Source organism: Canis lupus, chromosome 8 (genome assembly GCF_048164855.1).
Source record: "Canis lupus baileyi chromosome 8, mCanLup2.hap1, whole genome shotgun sequence".
NCBI classification, from domain to species: Eukaryota; Metazoa; Chordata; class Mammalia; order Carnivora; family Canidae; genus Canis; species Canis lupus.
In genome coordinates, this window is record NC_132845.1 from 63,134,056 (window position 1) to 63,159,775 (window position 25,720).

The window sequence follows — 25,720 nt, forward strand, 5'->3', positions numbered from 1 at the left end:
GGGAAGAGAGCTGCGCAGGTCAAGCCTTTTCACCCAAGCAGCTCTAAGGGGCGGGGTGTCCAGAGTGATCACCCATCAAAGTCAAAGTTTTTAGAGTTCCTTTTTATGTTCGTACTGGTAGGAATTCTGCTTTCTATATCCTAATATGTACCTGGTGTATCCCCCAATATCCTGCTGTAACACTGATGCTCCAGGAAGATGAGGCTTTTTAAAAATATTTTATTTTTTTATTTTAAGTAAGCTTCCTGCCCAGCGCGGAGCCCAACATGAGGCCTGAACTCAGGACCCTGAGATCACGACCTGAGCTGAGATCAAGAGGCAGAGGTTTAACCACTGAGCCACCCCAGTGCCCCAAGATGAGATGTTTTTATCCACTGGCTTAGAGACCCCCTGGCACACCCCTGATGGGCCCTGAGGACCCAGGCTTAGAGACCCTCTGGCACACCCCTGATGGGCCCTGAGGACTCAGGCTTAGAGACCCCCTGGCACACAAGTGATGGGCCCCGAGGACCCAGGCTTAGAGACCCTCTGGCACACAAGTGATGGGCCCCGAGGACCCAGGCTTAGAGACCCCCTGGCACACCCCTGATGGGCCCCGAGGACCCAGGCTTAGAGACCCCCTGGCACACAAGTGATGGGCCCCGAGGACCCAGGCTTAGAGACCCCCTGGCACACAAGTGATGGGCCCCGAGGACCCAGGCTTAGAGACCCCCTGGCACACAAGTGATGGGCCCCGAGGACCCAGGCTTAGAGACCCCCTGGCACACAAGTGATGGGCCCCGAGGACCCAGGCTTAGAGACCCCCTGGCACACCCCTGATGGGCCCTGAGGACCCAGTTTTGAGCCTAAAGACCTAGGGACTTAGCCCCAAAAATTAGGAAACCCGAAAGTGCATCCCACCCACAGGCCGGCCCAGACCCTCGGTCCGCGGCGTGGGAGGCCACGCCCCTTCCGGCTTTGCACCCGCCCCTTCCACCGGAAGGCCCGCCTTCTGGGCGCAGGCCCCGCCGGATGTCGGGCAGTACCACTCGGCGCCACCGTGAGGGTGACGGGTCGGACCCACCGGTTGGCCCCCGTCTGCCTCAGCTCCTCCCAGCTAGAGCTGGTTCCTCACGTGTAGGCCTCCGGGGCTCCCAGAGTGGCCTCCGGCGACTTTCGGGGTTCCCGGCGGCCGCCGTCCGTCTGCGCGCCCCCGCCAGGCCCGGCCGGTGGTGCGGTCCGGGGCGGGGCCTGCGGCGCCCGAGGCCCGCGGAGCAGGTGAGCGGCGAGCGCGGGGAGGGGTCGCGGCCGCGGAGGGGGCTCGGTGCAGGCCGGCGGGGGGGCCGGGCTCCGCGGGCAGCCGGGGGCCGGCCCGACGGACATCTCCGCCTCGTGCCTTCTGTGGGCCTCGGCCGGCCGGGGCGGCGGCTCCCGCAAGGAGGGCTCCCTCCTAGGGACCCAGCTTCCCCGCAGTCGGACAGCCCGACGGACGCTCCCCCTGCGACGGAGTCCTTGCGCACCCCAGCCTCCCGACCGCGCGGCCTGAGCGCCTGGCCACCGGGCTCCCGGTCCCCGCCGCGGCAGGACTGGCAGGTGCACGCCCCGGCCCGGGGGGGACCGACGGTGGACCGAGCGCCTTCGGTGCAGACGCGCTGACCCTGGCGGAGAAGCTCTGCCCCGGAGCGCGGCTGGCGCCGGCCCACGCTCCCCTCCCACCAGGGTCCAAGGCTGGCAGGCCCGGAGCTCCTCAGGCCCCGAGCTCAGGGCCCCGCTTGCTCCTCACCACCTGCCAGGACCACCCAGGCCGAGGTCTAGCGTCCAGCCCCGGGGGGACCCAGGCTGGGGGAGTGGCTGCCTGGGGCCAGGGCGGGTGGGACCTGGCCCGGACGTTTTCTTTGCAGGGATCCCCAGCATCACCATGGACCCAGAGTGCTCCCAGCTCCTCCCGGCCCTCTGTGCAGTTCTGGCAGACCCCAGGCAGCCCGTGGCAGATGACACCTGTTTGGAGAAGCTGCTGGATTGGTTTAAAACGATAACCAAAGCTGGTAAGGGGAGGATGCTGCTGTCGACTGCTGTCCGGAAGGCCAGAGGGTGCGTGGGACTCTCCTGTACAGGGGAAGGAGGGACCCTCTGGTTCCCTTCCTTCCATCCTAGGGAGGCCGCCTGGCGAGTTGGGGACAGCATCAGTTGAAGTCTGAGGGAATGAGCAGGAGAGCTTGACCTTGGTACTCTCAGCTGCTTCCTGCCCTGTCCAGGCCTCCTCCTTCAGTTCACTCTAGATGGCTGTGAGGGCAACGAGGAGCTTACTTTGTTGTTACTGTTGCATTTGTTTGTCTGCTTTAGGAAATCATTTTTTGTTATGAAACTAATGTGTATCCTTTAGATAAACCTTGAACAACACAAAAGAGTAAGGAAAATTAAACTACCATCTTTTAAATTTCCTTCCAGCCCGTTTTCTTAATGTGTCATAAAGCTGCATTTGTCTTTTTTTTCCTTCCTTTCTTTCTTTCTTTCTTTCTTTCTTTCTTTCTTTCTTTCTTTCTTTTTTAAGATTTTATTTATTTATTCATGAGAGACACACAGAGAGAGAGAGAGAGAGGCAGAGACACAGGCAGAGGGAGAAGCAGGCTCCATGCAGGGAGCCCGACATGGGACTCGATCCCGGGTCTCCAGGATCAGGCCCTGGGCTGAAGGCAGCACTAAATCACTGAGCCACCCAGGCTGCCCTGCCTTTTTTTTTTTTTTTTTTTTTTAAGAAGATTTTGTTTATTTATTGAGAGAGGGAGCAGAGGGAGAGAGAGAATCTCAAGCAGACTCTGTGCTGAGCATGGAGCCCCACAAGTGTCTGGATTCTACAACCCTGACATTGGGACCTGAGCTGAAATCAAGTGTCACTTAATCAGCTGAGCCACCCAGGTGCCCCAAAGCTGCATTTTCTTATAAAAGCAAAGTCACGCCATAAATACGATATGGTGTCTTGCTTTTTTTCTCTCTCTTTTTTAAAGATTTTATTCCTTTTTTTTTTTGAGAGACCATGAGCGCATGCGCAAGTGGGGTGGGGGCAAAGGGAGAAACCAGCTCCCCTCGCTGAGCCGGGAGCCTGATGGGGGGACTCATGACCTGAGCCAAAGGCAGACACTTTACCAGCTGAGCCACCTAGCGCCCCTTGCTTTTTCTCTGTTAGCACTACAGTGAGTGTTTTCTCTGTAGAACATGTTGATTTTATTGACTATCTGGTGTCCACTATATGAATGGACCATAACTTACACAATCACACCACTGTTACTAGGTGTTTGTGTTTCTGATGTTCCCTAGTGTAAATAATGCCCTACTGGCGTTTGATCTCTTGACTACCAGTGATCTTAGGATAGCACCCGTCATTAATTCCTGCTATTTGTTTATTTGGTCTACATGCTTTTTTACCCTCCTTTGAATTGAACATCTAGGTCTTTTCTAATACATGCATGTAAGGCTGCACACTTCCCTGGAAGCTGCACCCCACAGGTTTTACTGCTCTGTACTTTTGCTTAGTTTGTTTCCAAGTATTTCATACTCTTCATTGTGATTTTTTTCTTTACACACAAACGATTTAAAAGGGTTTCTTTTATATTTACAACGTGGGGTTTTCTTCAGTCTTATTATTGATTTCTAACTTATTAGACTTTAAAATACCTGCATTTTTATTTCTTTGTATCCGTCGAGGCTCTTACCATGGTAGAGTACCCTATTTTCTCAGACATTCTATAGATTTCGCTACCTGCTGCATTTCTGGTATTTGTAGAGTCTTCAGTGGTGGCCTAGTTTGTAGTCAGATTTTAAAAATTACTTTTATTTTTTTATTATTATTTTTTTAAAGATTTTATTTATTTACTCATGAGAGACACAGAGACACAGGCAGATGGAGAAGCAGGCTCCATGCAGGGAGCCCGACATGGAACTCGATCCCAGGTCTCCAGGATCACACCCCAGGCTGCAGGCAGCACCAAACTGCTGCGCCACCAGGGCTGCCCTAAAAATTACTTTTAGACGGGTTTCTTTGAGATATAATTTACATACCATGGAATTGACTCAAAGTATACAGTTGATTGGTTTTCAGTAAATTCACACACAGGGGGCTTGGTACAGCCATTGCCACAGTGTAATTTTGCAGCACTGTCCGTCCCTTAAAGGAAGCGGGCCTGTGCCCCATGGCCTTCAGCATTCTGCACAATGAGAACGGTCTTCATGCGCGCTCCTTAGTTCAGATCTCCCTGGTTCAAGCTCGCTGTGTTCTTGCTAATTGGTTTGCTTGATTGTTTCTGAGATGGGAAGACCCTACCCTGAGATTGTGGATTCAACAGTTTTTCTCTGAAACTCTGCTTGGTTTTTTCCTTTACAGATCTTGAAGCTAGCTTAGGTACCTGCAGGCTTAGACTGTTCTACCTTTGAATGATGACTTTCTTCTTGAAGCACTGATGGTGCTTTTTGCTTTCAAGTCACATTGTCAGATGTTCTTCTTGATGCAACTGCCCTTCTAAGGCAGGAACCTGCATGCTGCACCCTCGCTGCTGTGCTCCCAGCCATTCTGTGCTGTCCTGCTTCCTCTGGTCTATAACACTATGCGGCTGGCTTAGTCTCAATTTAATATGAGCAGTGCCCTAACAGATGATCTTCTTCATTTGTTGAGCCTACTGTTTATTCTATTTGAACCTATGTTCTTTGGGATTTTTTTTTTTAAGATTTTATTTATTTATTCATGAGAGACACAGAGAGACAGAGGCAGAGACACAGGCAGAGGGAGAAGCAGGCTCCATGCAGGGAGCCTGATGTGGAACTCAATCCCAGGTCTTCAGGATCACACCCTGGGTCAAAGGCAGCGCTAAACTGCTAAGCCACCCAGGCTGCCCTCTTTTGGATTTTTTAGAACTTCCCATGCCTTGTCTTTGTTTCTTTCCCCTCCTTTCTGCCTTGCATTGGATGGATAAAGCTTTGTTTTTAAAGTTTTTCATTTTCTGGTTTTGAAATTATGCATTCCACTTAGGTTCTTTAGTGGTGACTCTCACACACAAACTGGATTTAAAAAGTCAAAAGTTAAAAAAAAGTCAGAAGTTAACTAGAATCTCTATCCTCCATTCCACTGACACAGGGATCTCAGGGCCCTTTAACTCCAGCACAGTCTAACTGTTATTGTCTGGCATTTTGATTCTATCTTAAGACCCATCAAAAAGTTACTTAGTATTTAAAATTGGTGCCTTTTTAAATTCGCCCATGTGTTTATTGGCTTCTTGGATTCATGATTCTCTCTTCCTTATGCTGTTCTCTGTCATTCTCCCTGAACCACATTTGTTGGTGGTTGTGTCAGCAAGGGCCTCTTAACAGGAAACTGTCTCAGCCTGTGCCACACACTCCCCTTCACCAACCTGAGTGCCTTTGAATAGGAGCATCGTGGAGTATAGACAACTCTGGTGCCGCATCTGGGTGAGGATGGCTGTTCCATTGTACTTCCTTGCGGGCAGCACTCTGAGTGTAAAAGAAAAGCACCCACTTGGGAGGTAAAAGTGGTCTTCTGCTTTAATTTGCATTTCCTTTTTTTGTAATCAGCAGCAACAGGAATGCCTGTTTTGGTTTGCTAGACACTTGTCCTGGTCCCTTACCTGATGTGGAGGTGATGGCTTTCTACTTCCTGCCCTCCCATCAAGTTCAAGTCATGACTCCCTTGTTGCAGTTGGTGCAAATGTTTTCTCTTAGTGGGATTGCTAAACCTAATATCGGGGGAGAAGAAGGTCTGGGAGTTGCCAGAAGAATGGTCCTTTACGGGGCGCCTGGCTGGCTCAGTCAGTTAAGTGTCCAACTCTTGATTTTGGTTCAGGTCATGATCTCAGGGTCGTGGGATGGAGCAGTCAGACTCCGTGCCAAAGGGGAGTCTGCTTGACATTCTCTGTCTCCCTCTCCCTCTATTCCTCCCCCTACTTGTGCACATGTGTGCTTGCACTGTCTTTCTCTAAATAAATAAATTAATTAATAAATTAATAAATCAAAAGAAAGAAAGAAAAAGAAAAGAAAAGAAAAGAAAAGAAAAGAAAAGAAAGAAAAGTCCTTTAGAGAAAGCTGCATCACTGTGCCCCAATGACACTCTCCCTGGCTGGGCCTGCCCCCAGGGTCCAGTCTCCTGTTATTACAGGAGAACCCCTGTCTGGTGGAGCTGCTGTGTCACGTGCTGAAACCCCAGGACCTGAGTTCCAGAGTCCTCTCCTTCTCTCTCCGCCTCGCAGGGGTATTTGCAGCCCAGGAAGATTGCTTCCAGTATCTTCAGGTGAGCCGGGGTCTTCCCAGCTGAGGGACCCACAGGGAAGTGCACAGCTTGCTTTTGCTGCAGGTACACCAAGCAGTGGTGGCCGTAATGATCCCTAGGCCTCTGAAATGTGCTGACCCGTGTTTTGTCTTATATCATGAGGTTTTTATTCCTGAATGTGAACCTTCTTTGAAAAACCGGCCAAGAATGATGTTGGGGTGAAAGGGTCAGATTTTTGGAATCAGACAGAGCTGGGGTTGGCTCAGTTCTGACACTTGGCCTGCTGTATGGACTTGCCCAAGTTCACGAGCCCTCTGAGCCTTAGTTTCTTCCTGTGACAGACAGGAGAGTTGTACACGTCATGTGGAACTGTCACGAGGGCTAACCAAGACTGTCGGTCTCCCACTTGGTCCTGTTGGATGAATGAATGAATGACTCATAAGAATTTCTACTTAGTGATAGACATGGAGTTTGGGGAGCTCCCCAGAGCACTGCACCTCACAGCTTTGCATGCTCCTATGTGGGCACAGCTGGGTTGGTTAGGCAATGCCTGAAGGAGCCTGTCTAGCCCTTCATTGGCTTCTCTTGGCACCTCTCAGCCTCACCAGCTCTTGGGGAAAGCACATTAACTTTCTCTGACCTGGTGTGCACAGGGCCCCAGGAAGGCCATGCTATGATACAGTCACCTGAAGAGAGGACAGTAGTGGGGAGGGATGTGTTCTTTCAGTAGCTTTGGGATGCTGTTCATGGATGCTCCTCAGTCTGGCAAAGCAGATCCTCCAGAGGCATGGCTCAGCGCACCTTGCTGTGGACTGACTTTCCAGGATGTTCTCTGCACCTTACTGTGCCAAAGTGTTTTGGGGCATAACTTTGTGCTTGCTGTCCTCATGGTACATAGGATAACGCACACGTACCCGAGGTACCTTGCGGCTTATGGAGCTTTTCAGGGTTTGCAGAATCACTTTTGTTTTATCCTGGCAGCCCTGGCCAGTCAGCAGACCAATGGCCTTTATTTCCCAGATGAGGAAACAGGGGAGGCTTACTCTAGGAGCCTCATGGAAGTGGCATTGTTCACACTAGACCATAAAGAGTCTGCTGCTGGCTACACGAGGGACTAGGGCCGCAGTGCCAGGCTGGCCTCCTGTTCCCTCCTCAGCTGCCCCTGCACACACTCCCGGGTGGTCTTACAGCCCCACGGGCTCCTCACCAGCCAGCTGCTCTGCAGTGGACAGTTCCAGGCAGGGGGTGAGCTCTGTACCCACCTACTGGTGAAGGGCTGTACCTTCTTTTGGTGACAGAAACCTCTACTCACCTACTGGTGAGGAACTGTAACTTCGGGGGGGGCCCCTCTTTGATGACAACAGACCCCACAGGGGGCCTTCCCTGTGAGCTGCTAGCAGTGGCACCCCCCTCAGGGGCCGTAACTGCTATAGAGTTAGACTTAATCCCTGAGTGTTTGGAGCCTGTCTCCAAGGTCTCTCGGTCCCTGATCCAGGCTCGGTCCCTGATCCTGGAGTCAGATGATTGGAAGGCCCCTGTGCCTTGATGGTTGGGCCAGAGCCGATCAGGATGCTCCGTGGCCTGGCTTGGTCATGGCCTGGGCTCTGACTGCCGTGCCTGTTGTGCAGATAGGCTCAGAGGGAATAGCTGCACCAGCGAGCACTGACTGCCCTGGTAAGAGGCAGCATACTGTGTTGAAACCAGTAGTGGTGGAGAATCTTGTACCCATGGCAGAAAATGTAGCACAATGCATGATTGTACTGTGGGCATCCCTAAGCTGGTGGAACTTGAGTGGGGAGTTAGCCACTGCCAGATGGGCGGGGGGCGGGGGGTTAGCTTTGTGTGGGGGCAGTGGGCTCGCAGCTGGTTTGTAAAGGGTTTGAACAGGTACAGGGAGTGAGGCGGGCTGGGCACAACAGGTGTGCTGGGGCATCTGGAGTGGGGGATACCCAGAGGAGGGTGAGTGCCTTGGTGGACCCCACATGCCCAGCTCAGGAGTTCAGTAGGCTTTGGAGTCTATCAGGGGTCTGTGAGCCCGACGTCCTGGTCAGAGGTGGACTTTTGGAGGTGAAACTCATGGTACTGTTTTGGGGAGAGGATTTCTAAAGTAAACCAACAACAGGATTGATGAACCTTTGTTTAAAACCCAGTTCTCCCAAAGCTGTACCCTGGAAGGCAGACTTGGCCGTGCCTGGGCTGCCATGGCTGGCACTGGTGGCCACCTGCCACTTCCCGGAAGCACAGCTGCCTGTGGGCTCTCTGTGTTGGCAGCAAGTGAGAAAGTGCCTAGAAAAGTGCCTTGACCAGCCCTGAACAACAGAAAAATTGTCTATGATCTGCCCGCCTATGGGAACGGGCCCACGTCACCACTTCCTTCTGTACTTCCCAGCAGGGGGAGTTGCTGCCCAGGCTCTTTGGGGAGCCAGGGCCCCTGGGAGGAGCCGCCTGGACTGCCCCCTCAGTGCGCAGTGGCTGGATCCAGGGCCTGCGCTCCCTGGCACAGCATCCTAGTGCCCTGCATTTCCTGGCTGACTGTGGTGAGTGCCCTTGCCTGCCCCGCCTTTAGCCCGTGGCCTTGCCATACCTATGCGACCTCATTGCACCTTGCTGGGCTCATCTGGGAAAGCAGCTATAATGTCATGGGGCTGTTGTGAGGGGCACCCGGGGTGACTGGGGGGCCTGAGGCTCCTCGAGGTCCCTGCAGTGTCCTTTGGTTTACAGGTCAGACCAAGCAGTTAGGGTTGACTTTGAAACTAATTAGAATCAAAAGCTTCCTTCCAAGGGTCTAAAGCTGCCCCCCTTGGTGCCCTCCGTGCTGGTTCCCCTGCCTCTAAGCAGAGGGGAGGCTGGGGCCTTAGCGGTGCCTCTTGTGGCTTGCTGCATTCGGGCCCTTTCCCTGAGGCTCCCAAGTCTGGCAGTTAAAGCCGCCTGGTGGTTTTAGCATCTCTGCCCTCTACCTCGGATTCTGTTCCAGCTGAAGCCCGTTTTCTTCTCTCCTTGCCCCTATCCCTTCCCCAGGTGCCGTTGACACCATCTTCTCCCTGCAGGGAGATTCCAGCCTGTTTGTGGCCTCGGCAGCTGGGCAGCTCCTGGTGCACATCCTGGGCTTGTCCATGCAAGGCCTAGCCGAGGGACACCCCAGCCTGCAGGCTGGTGATTGGCCAGTGTGTGCCCAGAAGATCGTGGGTCACATAGAAGAGTCCCTGCACTCCACAGCCGTCCCGCAGATCACACAGGCTCTAAACGTCCTGACTACCACGTTCGGGCACTGCCATGACCCTTGGACACAAGTTCTGTGGGTACGGCTGAGTCCCCTAGTAGGCAGTCTACTTGAGAAAGACCCTGTCCCAGCTGCACACTCGCTCGTGGACCTCCTCCTCAGTGTGGCCCGGTCAGTTCCTCTGGGGTGCATCCGGGGGTGGGCAGGAGTTGGGGGCACTATTTCCCTTGGGGAGTCTTAGGGTAGCTGTTACACCTGAGGCACATCTCATGGGCCCAACCAGGGCACCGCCTGGAGCAGGGGAATGGCAGAGGGGATCTGAAAGCCCACCCACCTAGGAAGGACTCTGTCTCAGCTGGGCATGCCCCAAGCCAGGGCTGTGGCAGTCCCACTGGGTGCTTCGTGGGCTTTGGTGGGCAGGACAGAGAACTAACTATCTTTCTGGGCTTCTCTGCAGTTCTCCTGGGCTGAGCTCTTCTAGCTGCGGCCTGTGGGAGACTCTGGCTCAGACTCTGAACCATCTGAGCCCTACCCAAGCAGGGCCGCTGGCGTTAGGGATCCTGAAACTGCAGGACTGGTAAGGATTGGGGTTTGTTTTATGCGAGGACAGGCAGAGGGGTCTGAAGCATAGCCCTCGTGGTCAGGGACCTTTTGGGGAACTCCTGACACCAGAGAAGGGTCGGAGGCGGCCATTGGGGATATGGCTGGGCCATAACTTGGTTATTACCAAGGTCTTGCTGGAGGCTATGGCTTCTACGTGCTATAGTGGCAGAATGTTTTCAATGAAAAACTATATAGGCTCCCCAGAGGTAAAACAGAGGCTTGGAGCTGTTCCATTCTGAGCAGGGTTAGGTTCTTACCCAGGATCTGCTCCCCACTTTAGCGGCCTCAGCATGGCATGCATGTCAATGGGGTAGGGACTAGGGGCCCTGGGAAGGTAGAGGGGGACCCAGTGGGCAGGAGTGGCTGGACAGCTTCCTGCAGGGAGAGGAAAGGGTGCGTGAGCCTAGAGAGATGGGAGGAATGAGTAAGTCTTTCCAGGGTTCTGGGCAGATGAGAGGTGGTCATGTTGGCCCAGGTTAGGGGTGAAGGTCACCACAGGACCCACTCCCCAGAGGTACTAGGGTATGGTGCAAGCCTGGTTCTGGGCTTCAGGCTCTCCAGATGTTCAGGGTGAGGTAGTGGTCCACAGGGGGAGGACCGGGCAGCTGGCCTACAGGGAGAATGATGTGCTGGCTTAGCCTCTCACCCCACCGTGAGCCCAAGAACACTCCCTGGAGGTGGGCCTCCTGTCCCTGGCTCTGAGTAGACACTGTCCATTGGAGCAGGCCTGTCCTTCAAGGGGCTCTTCCTGGGGCCTGGGGCAGTACTTTCCAACAGCTCCCATGGAGTCCCACATTGCTGGTCTGTGTACTGGTGGCCTGAGTGCTGGTCACAGTGCTTGCAAGGAAGCTGTTTCTCAAGGGGGTGTCCAGATCCCCAGCACTGGCCTCTTTGCTCCAGATTTGGTGGAGAGGTCAGGGTCAGGAAGCGGCACTCACCGTGTCCTCTGTACTTAGTCCACAGGTGCTAAGGGCCCAGGCCTTTGTCATTCTTCTCCAGCCTCTGGCCTGCGTCCTTAAAGCCACGGGTCAGGACCCCGGACCCTCAGGTATGCTGCTTCCTGAGAGTAGACAGGTATAGGATGGGAGGCCCCTGGGGTCCCAGACATGTCCTTTTATATTGGGGCAGTGACCAGCATGGTACCTAGCTCGTTGCCTCTGCCGAGTGCAGGTGGATGGGTGTAGGTTGTTGTCACCAGCATTACTGCTGCTTGTCTTGTGTCCCTGCTGGGATTCACGAGGCAGCATCACCCCCCCCCCCCCCGCCCCCGTGTGCTGTCCGGGGTGGCCCCAGAGCAGCTGGGTGTTCATGTGGACCTGAACCACATGGTGGTTTCTGTGACCAGGGTGGTGGTAGGGGGGTGGCTTCCCCTGCTGTGACTCACATTGCTTCAGCTATGAAGTGTGTCGGTGTGTCGAGGATTAGCAAAGGGGACCCAGGTGTGCCTTGTACCCCCATGTTGAGCACAGGGACGAGTATCCCAAGTAATGGGACTGGCCCAGGAACAGGCTGTGGCCAGAGCTAGGCTCGATGGCTCAGGAGCCCTACATACAGGTTCAGCTGTATGTAGGGTTCAGCCCTTCATACAGGTTCCAGCTCTGGCCAGCCTGTGTCACCCTGGGCATGTCACCTGCTGGGAACCCCCGGTCCTGGTCTCCAGTGTGTGGTGGCAGCCGCGGGGTCGGTGGCCCTTAGCGAGGCCTGCAGTGGCCAAGTGGGAGGCACCCCGCTGATTGGGAGCTGCCTCTGGCTTGGCCTGCAGGTGTGCTGGACAGTGCCACAGGTGACTCTCTGACAGTGGACGTGCTCCTCTCCTCCAAGGCGGCCTGTGTGGGTCTCCTGTGCCGGACTCTGGCCCACCTGGAGCTGCTGCAGCCGCTAGTAAGTGCAGTCCTGGCCCATGTCCACAGTGGCAGCCGGAATCGGGGCCTGCACTGACATGCCCTCTCTCCCAGCCCCAGCGCCCCTGCCCCTGGCCTCAGGAGCCCCTGCTTGGGGCCGCGGTGACCCTGCTGCAGTTATGCAGGGGCTCAGCAAGCCCTGCCTCTGACGTGGGGCGCCACCTCTGCGCGCTCCTGCTGGGCTGCGTGCGTGTGCAGCGAGCGGCCCTGGATTTCCTGGGGACGCTGTCTCAGGGGACAGGTAAGCCACAGTGCCCCCGCAGGCGCTCTGCTCACCTGCTGCTCAGCTGCACCGGGGATCAATGTCCTCTGCATGTTCTCTCTGGGGTAGGGGTGGGGTTCGGCTGTCTGACTTATTCTGCCCCTGCTTTCCTTGGATTGACGCGCTTTTGTGCTGGGGAGGCCCCTGGAAGGGAAGGGTGGGTTCTTTCTCCATGTCTGTCTCAGGCCCCCAAGAGCTGGTGACGGAGGTGTTTGCTGTCCTTCTGGAATATCTCAGGAGCCCAGACTCCAGCCCCACGGTACAGGCATGGGGTACACGGGGCGGGGGGAATGGGGAGATGTCTGGGGAGGACCCCTGCAGGCCTCTCGGAACCAGGTCTCTGTGGGCCACAGTTGCTCCTTTTGTTTTTTGTTTTGTTTTTTTTTAAGATTCATTTAGAGAAAGTGTGGGGGAGAGGAGTGGGGAGAGAGTTTCAGGCAGACTGTGCACTGAGCGCAGAGCCCGACTGGGGCTCGGTTCTCACAACCCTGAGATCATGACCTGAGCTGAAACCAAGAGTTGGACGCTTAGCCGACTGAGCCACCCAGGCGCCCCCAGAGTCACTACTTAAAGTGAGTTTGGAGGGGCAGGCAGCGGCACGGGGTTTGACCCAGGGCCTAGCAGTGGTGAGGATTGGGCGCCAAGGGAGCTGAGCCATGGGAACAGGGCATGCTCTGGTGCAGTGGGGAACTGGAGCCAGAGGGCCCCTGCGCTTGGGATCCAAACTCTTCATCAGCGTTTTCTGCAAACGTGGCCTCCCCGTGGCCCCGTGGTGGCTGTGCTCTGGTGGGTGCAGCGTGTTTGCCCCCTGCCATTGAGCAGACGGTTAGAGGATGGGACAGAAGGCATGGTGGATTCCTGGGCCTTGGAAAGGGGGTCTGGAGAGTCTCTTCGGCAGTCAGCGACCTTATGGGAGCTGCCTCCTTCTATCGGGATCCGTGATGTCAGTTCTGCCCCTGCCTGGTGCTTCTGCCTTGTGGAAATGAAAGCCAGTGCTTCCTTCTCACCATACCCCGGGGTCCCCTCTTGTGTCCTAGGGCAGGCACAGGAGTGCAGCGTGGGCAGATGGGGGCAGGCAGGCCAGCTCGGCCCCTCACCACTCCTGGCCCTGCAGCCTTGCTTTGCCTGCTCCAGGTTCTGAAGAAAGCCTTCCAGGCCACATTCAGGTGGCTCCTGAGCTCACCCAAGACCCCCGGCTGCTGTGATCTAGAACCCCATGCCCTGCTGGTCCTGAGAGGTAATCTTGACCCTTCCCAGGTAAACCAAGGGAGTCGCTGGGTAGAGGCAGTTGGGGGCAGGATGGGCATGGCCTGGGCCACTCTGAGCTGCCCCTCCTGCCCCAGAGCTGCTTCCTGTGCTGCAGAAGCGTCTGTGCAGCCCCTGCTGGGAGGTGAGGGACTCCGGCCTCGAGTTCCTGACTCAGATGACCAGACACTGGGGAGGTGAGTACAGGGCATAAGGGGGACCCGACCTTGCCACACTGGTTGTCTCTTGTCAGCTTTGGGAAGCAGACCACCTAGGCTGCCCTTGGGGAAGCAAGGGAGGAGGCTTTGGACTTAGGCCTTGGTCACAGCCAGTGTGGCCGCTTGGACCCTCCCAGGGCAGGCTGGCTTCAGACATGCACTCCTCGCTTCGGAGGTGCCCAAGCTTACCGAGCAGCTCCTACGAGACCCTGAGAGTTACGTCCGTGCCAGTGCAGTGACCGTCATGGGGCAGCTCTCCAGCCAGGGGCTGCATGTCACCCCTGTGAGCCCTGAGCATCCAGGGGGCCAGCAGGTAGGAGGCTATGGGTCCCCAGGCCAGGTAGCCCACACCTGGTAGCTGTCTTGATGCACAGGGTCCAGTGGGTTGGCCACTCGGTCTCAGGCAGTCTGGGGCTATGGTTCTATTGGACACATTACCTGAATCTGGCTCTACTTCCAAGCACTCCTTTTTGATACATGAGCAAATGGAGGGATGAGGGGAGAAGCAGGTTTAGCCCCAGACCTGTGTGACAGAAGATTCTTGGGGGGGCGGATCTTCCCTGCTGTAACCCGCGCCTGTCAGCGGCAGCTCTGTCTCCCCTCTCCCCTCCCACCGCCTCTTGCTCTGTCTTCCAGAAGAGTCTGCTCGTGGAGCTTCTGCATATCCTCTCCACAGATTCAGAGGGATTCCCGCGGAGAGCCGTCATGCAGGTCTTCACCCAGTGGCTGAGGGACCACCATGCCGACGTGGCGGGGGACACGGAACAGTTTATGGCCAGGGTGCTCCAGGTCGCCAGCCAGGATCTGGACTGGGAGGTCCGGGCCCAGGGCCTGGAGCTGGCGCTGGTATTCCTGGAGCAGACGCTGGGCCAGTTCCACTCCCACTGTCCCTATGCTGTGACCCCACCCGTGGCGGCCCCAGCTGGCTCGCTGGCCCAGGCCCTGCAGCCACTATGCCGAGTGCGGCTCTTTGAGTTTGCCTTCCGTGCCTTGTTTGACTGTGACCGACCTGTGGCTCAGAAGTCCTGTGATCTCCTCCTCTTCCTGAGGGCCAAGACTGCTTCTTCCTCTGGTAGCCTGGAGGAGTCCAGGAGCGGCCCAGATGTGGCCTCCGTGGAGGCTGCCTTGCAGAGGTGGCAGGCAGGTGATCAGGGCCAGCCCCTGGGGGACCTGGAGCCCGAGGTCGTGCTGGCTGTGCTGAGGTCTGTGGACCTGGAAGGCCTTCGGGGTGCATTAGCCGAGGGCAGTGACCACATGGAGAAGAGCCCTCAGTCACTCCTGCAGGACATGCTGGCCACGGTGGGCGTCCTGGGAGAGAACGAGGCCGACTGCTACTGAGCCAGCCCAGTGGCAGTGTCCCCAGCGTCCCTCTCCCCTGTGCCACGTCCCTTCCTTGGGACTGTTGTCCTGAGATCTCTGGCTGACCTGGCTGCACGAGGGACTATTCAGGGAGACCGGGACCAGGTGAGCCCAGCAAGGTTGAAGAGTCCATCTTGATGTATTATTAAAGAAGTGGCTTATTTTTTACTCAAAATAAATGGCATTTGATGGTGTCCCTGAGTTAGCCTGTGTTCTAAGACTGCCCAGGGGTAGGTCCCAGGCCCAGTGGGGCTTTGGAAAAGCAGCATCTGGGGGAGGATTTCTCTGCCGGACAGCCATGTGCTTCATGGCTGTGGGTCAGGGGGGTCTCCACCCCACTGTGCCCCAGGAATGCCCAGGCATCAGAGAGATAATAGCTCGGGCTGGAGAGTGTCCAGCCCTGGATTCTAATCCCTGGTGATAATGACCCCAGGTTGGACCAAGGCCAGGTCTCCAGCCTCTGAACCTGCAGGATCACCATATGCTTGTAGTGATTCAGAACCTGCCGTCTCAACTCACCAGGAAGGGAGAGGTGCTGGTGGTAACGTGGGGGCGGGGGGGAGGGAGGATGGTCAGAACCTGGGCCGGTGCCCAGGGGGCCACACAGCTGCACTGGGACCAGCTCTGCTGTCTCCCAACAGTGGGATACTGGGCACATCACTCCCTCTTGGAGCCTGTTTTCTCATCTGTGAGATGGACATTCTCCCCTTTGGCTCCCACAGGCAAATGTCCTGGAGTTCTCTGCAGCTGGCACCGTCAACGAAGAAATCTCCAGAGAAAGAAACATTTTTAACTAAATTAAAGTAAAAGTACAACTTACCGAAGTTTGTGGGGTGAAGCCGTGCTCAGAGAGAAGTTTAGGCATTGAATGCAGGGATTAGGAGATGGTGAACATCACAGATCAGTAGGCTCTGCCTTCGATAACTAGAAAAAGAGCAGATTACATCTTCAGCAGGAAGAATAGGGCAGCCCGGGTGGTTCAGCAGTTTAGCGCTTTGAGCCCAGGGCGTGATCCTGGAGACCCAGGATCGAGTCCCACGTCAGGCGCCCTGCATGGAGCCTGCTTCTCCCTCTGCCTGTGTCTCTGCCTCTCTCTCTCTCTCTCTCTCTCTCTCTCTCTCTCTCTCCTGTCTCTGATGAATAAATAAAATCTTAAAATAAATAAATATATATATATATGTATATATATATATATATATATAGCAGGAAGAATAGAAAAAATTAGAACCGAAATCAGTGAAATTGAAATAGGGGGATCCCTGGGTGGCGCAGCGGTTTGGTGCCTGCCTTTGGCCCAGGGCGCAATCCTGGGGACCCAGGATCGAATCCCACGTTGGGTTCCTGGTGCATGGAGCCTGCTTCTCCCTCTGCCTATGTCTCTGCCTCTCTCTCTCTCTGTGACTATCATAAATAAATAAATATTAAAAAAAAAAAAGAAATAGGAATTCAGTAAAGAAAATCATCTTAGCCAAAAGCTGATTCTTTGAAGAGATCAGTAAAATCGATAAGCTGGGTATGGAAAAGAGAGGAGGTACAAATCACTAACCCCTGAAACAGAGGTGGGGACCTCAGTGCAGGTGATAATAACGGAACGCTGCGAGAAGTTTCGGGCTCACAGCTTGACCTAAATGAGATGGCCAATTCTTTGAACGACAGTCCACCAAACTCACACGGAAGAAATAGAGGATTTAAATTAGCCTGTTTCTGTTAAGGAAGTTGAGTCCGTAACTCATAACTTTCCCAAACAGCACCAGGCCCAGACGGGTGTGCTGGTGAGCTGTACCAACCACATGAGGAAGCAATGAGCGCTCTCTGCTCTCCTCCAGAGTGCTCACTCACCCTGACCCCCAAATCAGACAGAGATGTTCTAGGGAAGCACCAGAGACCAGTGTGCCGTGAATGGTGGTGGTAGGCATTGTCATAGCTCCGGTGGGTGGAATCCAACAATGGAGAAATTCTAGACTGCCACCAAGTGGGATTCGTCCCAGTTGTGCAAGGCTGGTTCAGCCTTTGAAAATTAACGTAAGCGATCACGTCCACAGGCTCAGGAGAGAAACTGCACACTGGTACCAGTCAATGCGGAAAAGGCACCTGCTAATCCCTGCCCTGCCCTGTTCTCACCTCAGAGGTGAAGGCCCTGCCACCTCTGGAAAGCCTGTGCGCTTTTCCGACATCACACAGAACCTTCTGGAGGGAGAGGAATGTGTGGACAGCGGGGGGACCTGCGCAGAAAGGTTTGTGCGCTGTGGAAAGAGCCGGGGCTGTCCTGGGCAGATCTGCATTCCCAGCGTGGGCCCGCTTGCCTCCACCTGCCCACTAAGGGAGACTGGCCTGCCAGATGCACTCACAGTCAGGGCCCGGCTCCACCTCTGACAGGCTGTTGGGTCCTGTAGGTGCCCCCGCCCCCCGAGCTGTGTGGGCCTCACCGGGCTGTTGAGAGCTGACGGGGAGACATGGGGCGTCGTTCACAAAGTGGTTGGTACATGTTAGCTTCTCACTTTCCTCCTTTGTCTCCAACGGTGTGTCCCTGAGGTCCTGTGAATTGACCTGCCCACCTCCTTCCCCTGGTTACATAACCCACACCCCCACACACACTCCTGCCCAGACTTCTCCCTGAGCCCTGGACCTGCACACCCACTGCACACGGGTCAGCCGTACTGGGGTGGGGCAAGGACGCTGCATGTGGGACATCATAACACTTCCCTGCACCCTCTGCCTCTCTTGTGGGTTCCTGGGGCCACTTCTTAATGTGTTTCCTTCCACTGACCTTCCCTTTCTCTGGCCCATTCTCCCTGGCTGCAGAGTAATCTGTCTAAGCCCGGTCATTGTCACTTCCCTGCCTACAACCTACCATGGCTCCCCACTGCCAGCAGGCTGCACGGAAGATTCTTAGGGCCAGGTGCCCAGCAGCCTCTCCTGCATGGTGTCTTGCAAAGCCCTCCCCGATTCTCCTGGAAAATCATCCACAGGAGACTGAGTCACTGGCTGTGGCCCGATCTCTGAGCCCTCAGCCATTCCAGCTTCAGCAGGTGGTGGAAAGCAGGTGCCTAGGGAGCCTGCATTTATAGCAAGCACCTCGGGAGAGCCTGGTGGTGAAAATGCCCATTTGGGTTAGTCTGAACATGTCATTCTGTCAACCGTCCTTCTCGGGGTACACTGATAGCAGGTATAGACTCTGAGCTGGCAGCTGTTTCTTCCAGCGCATGGGGGTCCACGGAGCACACCACTGTCCCCGACAGGGGGACAGCAGGGGGACCCCGAGAGGTCACTGCCGGCCTCACTTCTGTTCCTGAAGGTAACCTGTCTTCTCTGCGGCTGCTTAGACAATTTACTATTGTGTAGGTGAGGGTTGCATTTTTGTTTTGTTTTGTTTTTTTAATTCTTGGGATTCACTGGGATTCTTGAATCTGGATTTTTTTCCACCCTGGCGAAATCTCAGCCCCTGTCCTTTCAGACGTCCGTGATCCATATTGTTTCTCACTTCTTCTAGAACACCAGTCGGTCCCTGAGATCTCACTTTTCCCCTTAAATATCCTGTCCTTTGATTTATGTCCCGTTCTGTACTGTTTGAAAATTTGCCATCACTTCATATAACCTCTGCTGTGTGCTGACACTTTCAAGCTTGCCTTTTAATTCTTTAAACACAGCAAGCTCAAGGTGCTCTATGGCCTGTCTACACTAGTTGTAACACTAGCTGCTTATCACACCCCTGAAGATGCCATGGCTGAAACTCACTGCTCACAGAGTGGTGGGTGCACTGCAGGCTTTCTCTCCTGGGCAGCTTTCCTCCCAGGGGTGAAGGGGACCCGGGCCCTGCTGTCCTGGTGTCATTGTCTGCCTGTGGCTCCTAAGGCTCCTGTTTGGGACCTCACCAGGTGTGCAGAAATGAGAGGAGAACATGAAGGGTCAAACAGGCCAGGCTTTGTGGGTGGGGTGCAGAAGGCACAGGTTACTCTGCACATTCCCAGGTTGGGGCTTCAGTCATGTGGTCATGACGAGCGTGGCAGGGCAGACAGAGGGGAGCGACTGGGGCCAGCCAGCTGGGATCTGCCATGACATGTCACATGGTACCTTGTTTCTGCCTGTTGGCCGTTGACTGTTCTGATCACTGGCTTTCAAACACTTGGAGGGCTCGCGTGAAGGGGAGCTTTCCTAGGGAGGAGCTCAGTGGGGACCTCCCTCAACCCAAATTCACAGCTTGAGCCGGGGAGCTCCACCTTGGGTGTAGAGTGGGTGCTCTAACGTCTGAGGAACTGTGGTCATTCAACTTTGGGTCACTCTTGGCCAGTTCCCTGGGGTTCGTAGCAGGATGGGGGGCAGGTTAAATTCTGACCCATTCCCACACCAACAGCATAGCCCTTTAGGTTTTCAGTTTAGGGTGAGGGGGTGGGTTTGTAATACAACCCCACTGTGGGCAGAACTGGCCCTGACTTCTGCCCTCCGACCCCACGAGGCCACCCAACAGGTATTGGCAGGTGTTGACAGATGCTCTCTGGGCAGAAGGGTGCCAGCCAATCAGAATTGATGTTGGACACTGATGTGTCCAATCAAGGTGCAGCAGCTGACCACCAGCACTGTTGCTATGTAGATTTCTCTTCCCAGTGAGAGCAGTTTAGATTACCTGGGCCACCCATATCACTGCAAACAGGGAAAGACACGGGACTTAATGCCACCTGTAGGAGCCCTGAGGTGCCCATAAGAAAGTGAGGAAATTGCTCAGACACAAGCCCTCCAAGGGGGGCCCTCAGTCCAGGGATGGAGGACAGATGCCCCTCAGGGTGGGAGCTCTGAGCCACGGTTCCCACTGAACACAGGCTGAAAATTCACACCGTCTCTGACCCACTAACATGCAGCTGCCCAGGAAGTGAAAGGTTTCCAAACAGGTGTCCATGGAGTGGAAAACTTAGAGTATGAAAGTTTTCCCCTTCTGGTCCCCAGGTCCTGTGGCCACAGCCTCGGGCGGGCCAACCACCCTCTCGCACCTGGGAGCTGTGGGCTCCTGGGAGGCTGAGGTGGGCCTCACACATGAGTCTCCATCCCTAGGTTCCAGCACAGGGCTGGCACATAGTAGGTCTGTGTATGGCCCGCACACTCTGGCCTGGTCCTTAGCATCCTGGGTGGGGAGCTTTTAGGGCACTCAGCATGTGCTGACTACATGAGATTGGGTGGCTGGTGGCCAGGGCCCTTGGGTAAGGGTATATTGGTTGGCTACTGCTGTGTAACAAATCATTTCAAGCCAGTGACTTAAAACAACAGTGTTTGATTGTTTCTGCAGGGTCTGGGGGGCCAGCCAGGCAGTGCTGCTTCCCTGCGCTTGATCTCATGCATCTGGGGTCAGCTAGTAAGTTGTTTTGCGGTGGTCTCAGCTGGCATGGCCTAGGCCCCCTTTGTTCTCTCAGCTCACAGCAGGCCGGCCCGGGCTTGTTCTCATTCTGTCACTACAGCCTAGGAGAGAACAGGCAGAGGCACACAGCTCCCTGGGGGCCTGAACTCAGAACTGGCCTGGGTCACTTCTGTCATCTTTTATTGGCCGAAGCAAGTCACAGACAGGCTCAGACTCAAGGTGGGATAGACGCTCCACCTCTTGATGGGAGTTTCTGCAAAGGGCACAGATGGTTCAGGGAAGGGTGGAGACTTGGGGTTGCTTTTGAGGTTGTTCTTCCACAGAGGGGGAGCCCTGAGACCTTGCCCCATGGAGTCAGCCTCCAACAAGATGGGAGGCTGGGCCTTGGTGTTCACAGAGCTACTGACCTGCCTAGGATAGGCCTCCAGTGGGCCAGTGGGGACAACAGCCCTATCTTAGGACACAACCATGAGCTCTTTGTGAGCCAGGCCCATGCCTCAGGCAGCACTGCAGCAGGCACGGAAGCTTTGTTGAATGACTGAATGATCGAGGTCAGCTCATGTCGTACATAGCAAGAGGAGGTCCTGAACTTCCTTCTCAGGGTGCAAGCCTAGTTCAGGGTTGAGGGGACGTCTCTACTCCTGGGAGCACACCCCCTGTGCCTGCCTGGGAGCCTGAGGGCAGAGACCTCGAGCCTCATCCCCTCCATGGAGACTGTCTTCCCTGCACTTGTCTGTTCCTGTCAGAGCCAAGATGTGTCGCCATGGAAACTGCTTGGCAAACACACCAGCAGGCAGAGGCGGCAAACAGCAGCTCGGGCGCCTGTTGCAGCGAGGGTGGCGGGGATGGCATGAGCGAGCGAGCGAGCGAGCGAGCACGCCTGGCTGTGTGTGTGACCTGAGTGTGTGAGGGCTCGGGGTAGTGTGCAGGGAGGGCGGACGGCCCGGGTGTGCACTGTGCACGTGCGCCAATGGGGGCAGGTGTGTCCGTGCGGGTGTGCTGGGAGTGCCACGCGCAGACAGGGCGTGTGCAGGGGTGGGGGTTCATGTGCTGTGATGCCAGGCAGCACGTCCACCTGGGCTGAGTGCTCGGTAGGAGCTGGGCGTCGCGCTGGACGCCGACGGGAACAAGACCCATGTGGCCGCAGCCGCCCAGCCTGTAGCACGCCATTCCGGGCCGAGGACAGCCACTGAGCGGGTAAGCGCGCGTGAGGAGGGCTTCTGGGAGGAAGTAGTTGTCGGGGAAATGTGGGGTGGGCGTCATCCTAGCCGAGGGGGCACGGGGTTCCGGGTGGGACCCAGGGCCTGGAGGGGGCTGGGGACGGGGAGGCGGGCGGCAGGGGGTGGGGCCAGAGCCCCCCGGCGCTGCGTGGGGTGGGGACTCCATCCCAGGCTGGGAAACCCAGGTGAGGGTTGCTGGATGCCTTCTAGGGAGAGGGACCCCAGGGGTAGAAAGAGGGCAGTGTCTGGAGCAGCCAGGGGTGGGCTGACAGACGCTAGGCGTGGGACGTGGTGGGCGAGGTGGCCACCCCAGGCGCTCCAGCGGGGACGGCTGGGCTTTACCAGGGGGAAACCTTGAGAGGCTTCTGGGGGGGCGCTTGGCTTCCTCCAGGGGTGGGTGTGTGTGGCTCGGAAGGGGCCACGGGAAGCCTGAGCCGTCATGCAGGTGAGGCTGGGCAGCCCGGCCCGGGGCTGGGGACGGTCTGAAGAGATTCTGGAAGTTGACCAGAGGCTCCCTGGGGACAGTGGGGGTGAGGGAGCATCTACTGGGATGGGAAACGCTGAAGGGAGAGGGCTGTGGGGGCGGGGGTCGCCTACAGGTGCCGTGATTGTGGCCCCAGGAATGTCCCACGAGGAACACCCATAATGAGCTCTGAGCTGGAACAGGCCGGACCCCACAGCTGCCGGGGGCTCCAGCTCCTGCAGACCCCAGCCCCTCCAGGCTGGGTGGATGTGGGGGGTGCAGCACAGCCAGCAGGCCTGTCTAGAAGAACCCAGCCCCAGGTGGGACTTCCCTGGCACCTCAGGAAGCCCGCCCGGGGCCTTGGCACCCACTCCTGGCTGCTGTAGGCTCTGGGGCCGGGTTGTGCGTGTGAATGCAGTAGGGGTTCATGGCCTCGCCTAGGAAGGGGGCCCTGCAGTGGGGCCACCTCGTTCCGCAGCCTCCCTGCTCTGGTTGGTGGGAGATGCAGGCAACCTGCTCACTGTGGCTCTGCAGCCTCGTCGTGTCAGGCCGATCCTGGCCCCCCTGGGACCCCTCCCCTGCCACCTACCCTGATGGAAGCCATCCTTTTGTGCTTGCTTGGAGAAGCTTCTGGACCACGGGTTCCGAGGACTCTCACTGGCCTCAGAGGCAGGCCCCCTCACAGGCCTGCCCAGAGCTGCCCACCCATGTACCCACCCACTGGGGGTCTGCTCCCCACTGGCCTTCAGGTCTCCTCGGGTCTCCCCTTCAGAGCAAGCAGGGGGCCAGGTGCGCCTGACAGGAGGGTGAAGGGTACCCCAAATCCTGACAGCGTGACCTCAGGCGGTCCCCCTGGCAAATCGCTAAACCCTAAACCTTGGACACTGTGTCCCACAGAGATGAGCTGAGTGATGTGTGTGTGCCAGCTGTCTTGGGGTCAGACACCTCCTGGAGGGCTGGGCATTGCTGCCGTTCCTGCCCCGTCAGCCCTACAGCCACCCGAGCCGGGTGACAGATGGCTGATAAGTAGGATTCCTTACTCTGGTTGAGGAAATGGGGCTGTCCAGGGGCCCCACTGTCACGGCTGAGCACGGGTCAGGCTTAGTCCTGGAAAGCCCTGCTCTCTGCGCCCTGCGGGTGGAGCTGTTGCTGCTGCTGCTGGGGCCCAGGCGCAGGGCCTGTGGCTACCTGGAGCCCAGGTGGGCCAGCTCGAGTCCCGACGACCTTGATGGGGACAGATGTCGCCAAAGTGTGGGGGCTGCTTCCCCAGGAGAGGGCAAATGTTCCAACAAGGGTCTGCATGTGCCCCACTGTTTCTGTTTCTCTGAGAAGCAGCATGTGGGGACTCCCTCTGGTCCCCTGACCTCCCCAAACCAGGAGAGGCCAGAGGATGTGCTGGAGAGAGGCAGACACAGAGAGGTGGAGGGGACGTTGGCCAGAGCAGTCCTGGGTACCCAGGACCCCCACTCTCACTGTGGGCATGGCTGAGCCTGTGGGGATGGGCCGTGTGCTGCCACCAGGAGGGGCCGGGCCCGCGTGGTGTGTTGGGGGGGGGGGTGGTCCCCTGGCCCCAGCTGGCCTGGCTGCTCTCTGGAGGGCACAAGGCTTTCTGAGCCTGTGTTGCAGGGAATCCTGATCTGGAGCTGAGGGTGGCCCCTTAGGCTGGACCCCTCACGCCCACCTGTCCCACCTCTACCGCCAAGGTCTTCTGTTCCCCCTGTGCCCCAGAGGGCCCTCAGCCAGCCCCGAACAGGAGATGGGGGCCCCTGGGTGCCCCATGGGGCCTGGTGCAGGGTGGGCATTCTGCTGGGCATTCCGGGTAGCCAGGCAGGAGGGTCCTCGGCTTTACCTTGCATTCCTCTAGTGAACACAGCTCAGCTCCGGAGGCATTGCTGGGACCGGAGGCCTCGGGACACTGAGGCATGTGCAGGGAGCGCCCCCCCGGGGGAGGGAGCCCTGAATCCACGTCCCTGCCCCATTCGAGCTGACCCCAAGTCCCACAGGCCATGGGGGGTCCTCCTGCTGCCTGGGCCTGGGCTTGGCCCCCCGGTACCTCCCACCTGAACATCACCTGCCTCCCCGCGCTGCTCCCAGGTGACCTAGTAAAACATGTGACCGTGCCCGCGGGGGCCATTTGTCCTTTTGGCCTTTGTTCCAAGGCCCTTGACCACCTCCCCACACCCCGGCCCCCGGCCCCATGTAGCCCTACTTCCGTTCTCGAGCACCCCTGCCAGGACTTTCAATTCCCCAAAGGCCCCGTCCACTCCGACGTCCTGTCCACACTCAGGCTGCCCTCTGGCTGGCAGGACCCCCTTCTCTGCCCCAGACCCCAGCTCCCCTCGTCCCTCCCCATGGCACAGGCTCGGCAGCGCGGTCCTCCGCCCTCCCTCCTCCCGTCCCTGCGGTGCTCTGTCCACATTCGCCCCTGTCTGCGCCAGGGGACAGGACGACAGCGCAGAGGGGCCCGGCCCCCCGGCCCCCCGCCCGGCGCCTGGCACAGCCCCTGTCCGAGCACCTGTGGAATGAACGCGCTGCGACCACCGCATGAAACACGTCTCTTACTCTCTTGTTGGTATCAGTTTCCTGAGGCCGCCGTGAGGAATCCGAGGCGCAGGGCCTCGTTCAAAACAGCAGAGATGGATGCTCTCGGCTCCCGAGGCCGGAGGCCCAAGTCGAGGTGTTGGCAGGGCCAAGCTCTGTCCAGAGGCTCCGGGGAGGCTCCGCCTCAGCCTCCAGGGTCCCCTGGCCTTCTCCCTGTGTCCTCTACCCTCTGTCACTGATAAGGACACCTGCTTCTGGATTTAGGGCCACTCTAATCTTGGGGTGATCTCACCTTGAAATTCTTACCTTACTTCTACAAAGATGCTCATTCGCAGCAAGACCCCATTTGGGAAGGAAAACGGCAAGAGGCAGGTGCAGTGAGGTGGGAGCGTCCCCAGACCACAGGGCTCTCTTCCCCCAGGTCTGCCCAGGCTAGAGAATGGCAGCGAGCACAGAGGTGGGGACACTACCCTTTGACCATCTGACTGAAAATGTAGAGGAGCCCGCATTACTGCCCATTTCTGGGACTGGCTCTAACGAGGTGACTTCACAAGAGAAGTCTGGGGTCTGAGACGAGTGTGTCCCAGGGGCAGGAGGGTGGCCCGGGGCCAGATGTCAGCAGGCTGCCGATTCTGGGGGACCCGACACTGGGTAACCCCTGACTCAGAGCAAGGGAACGAGCAACTGAATGAACAGGCCGTCATCTGATTTCCAATTTGAGGCACTCAGTGGGCAGCTAGAAGGGGTGTCCTGCCCCAGCGGTAGCGGCTCGGAGGGGGTGAGTGGCGGGCAGGCACCCACAGGGCCCTTCTCGGGCTCCCGGTTCTTTAACCTGGAAATCCTCAGCGCCCTGCACATCAAATGTGTATTAACACTGGGAGCCAGACTCTGCTTGTAGAGATTTATCCCAAGGGGGACATAATCAGATACGTGTGCCACAGAGATGTGTGGAAATAAGATGAGTACATCAAATATCGAGGAAACTGGGAACAAACAACATCCCAAACCAGGTGCACCAGCCATGAGACAACATACACAAGGTGGGGACGCCCATTCCCGGTCGTTGACGAGGATGGCGCTACGCAGGGCAGTCG

At 56.8% G+C, this 25,720-nt stretch overlaps 2 protein-coding genes and 1 long non-coding RNA gene across 8 annotated transcripts in view; 2 read left to right on the forward strand and 1 right to left on the reverse strand.

The window, feature by feature from the left end:
• The first annotated feature begins 1,109 nt into the window (after nt 1-1,109).
• Nucleotides 1,110-15,252, forward strand: BRAT1 (BRCA1 associated ATM activator 1). 6 transcript variants are annotated; one of them, XM_072836813.1, is made up of 14 exons: nt 1,110-1,257; nt 1,881-2,024; nt 6,117-6,271; nt 8,640-8,787; nt 9,269-9,641; nt 9,928-10,047; nt 11,030-11,121; nt 11,836-11,954; nt 12,029-12,215; nt 12,422-12,495; nt 13,371-13,473; nt 13,580-13,678; nt 13,837-14,012; nt 14,339-15,252. In XM_072836813.1, exons 2-14 carry the CDS (start codon nt 1,898-1,900, stop codon nt 15,035-15,037), a joined length of 2,472 nt encoding a protein of 823 aa, XP_072692914.1. In that variant the 5' UTR covers nt 1,110-1,257; nt 1,881-1,897; the 3' UTR covers nt 15,038-15,252. The 6 variants fall into 6 exon arrangements, with proteins under 6 accessions (XP_072692914.1, XP_072692915.1, XP_072692911.1 ...); XM_072836814.1 differs by having other exon boundaries at nt 1,116-1,257; nt 14,336-15,252; XM_072836810.1 differs by lacking the exon at nt 1,110-1,257 and adding an exon at nt 1,320-1,572 and having other exon boundaries at nt 14,336-15,252.
• LOC140638816 (uncharacterized) lies at nt 6,416-19,507 on the reverse strand. Its single transcript, XR_012035771.1, has 4 exons — nt 19,130-19,507; nt 17,910-18,009; nt 15,879-15,982; nt 6,416-6,662 (listed from the first exon to the last, which is right to left on the reverse strand). It is a non-coding gene; the product is annotated as an uncharacterized lncRNA (long non-coding RNA).
• A 1,694-nt stretch (nt 19,508-21,201) lies between these two features.
• Nucleotides 21,202-25,720, forward strand: part of AMZ1 (archaelysin family metallopeptidase 1) — a 29,516-nt gene continuing 24,997 nt past the window's right edge. The window contains exon 1 of the mRNA XM_072836815.1: nt 21,202-21,599. The gene's annotated coding sequence lies outside the window, so the exon portion shown is untranslated. The remainder of the gene's footprint in view (nt 21,600-25,720) is intronic.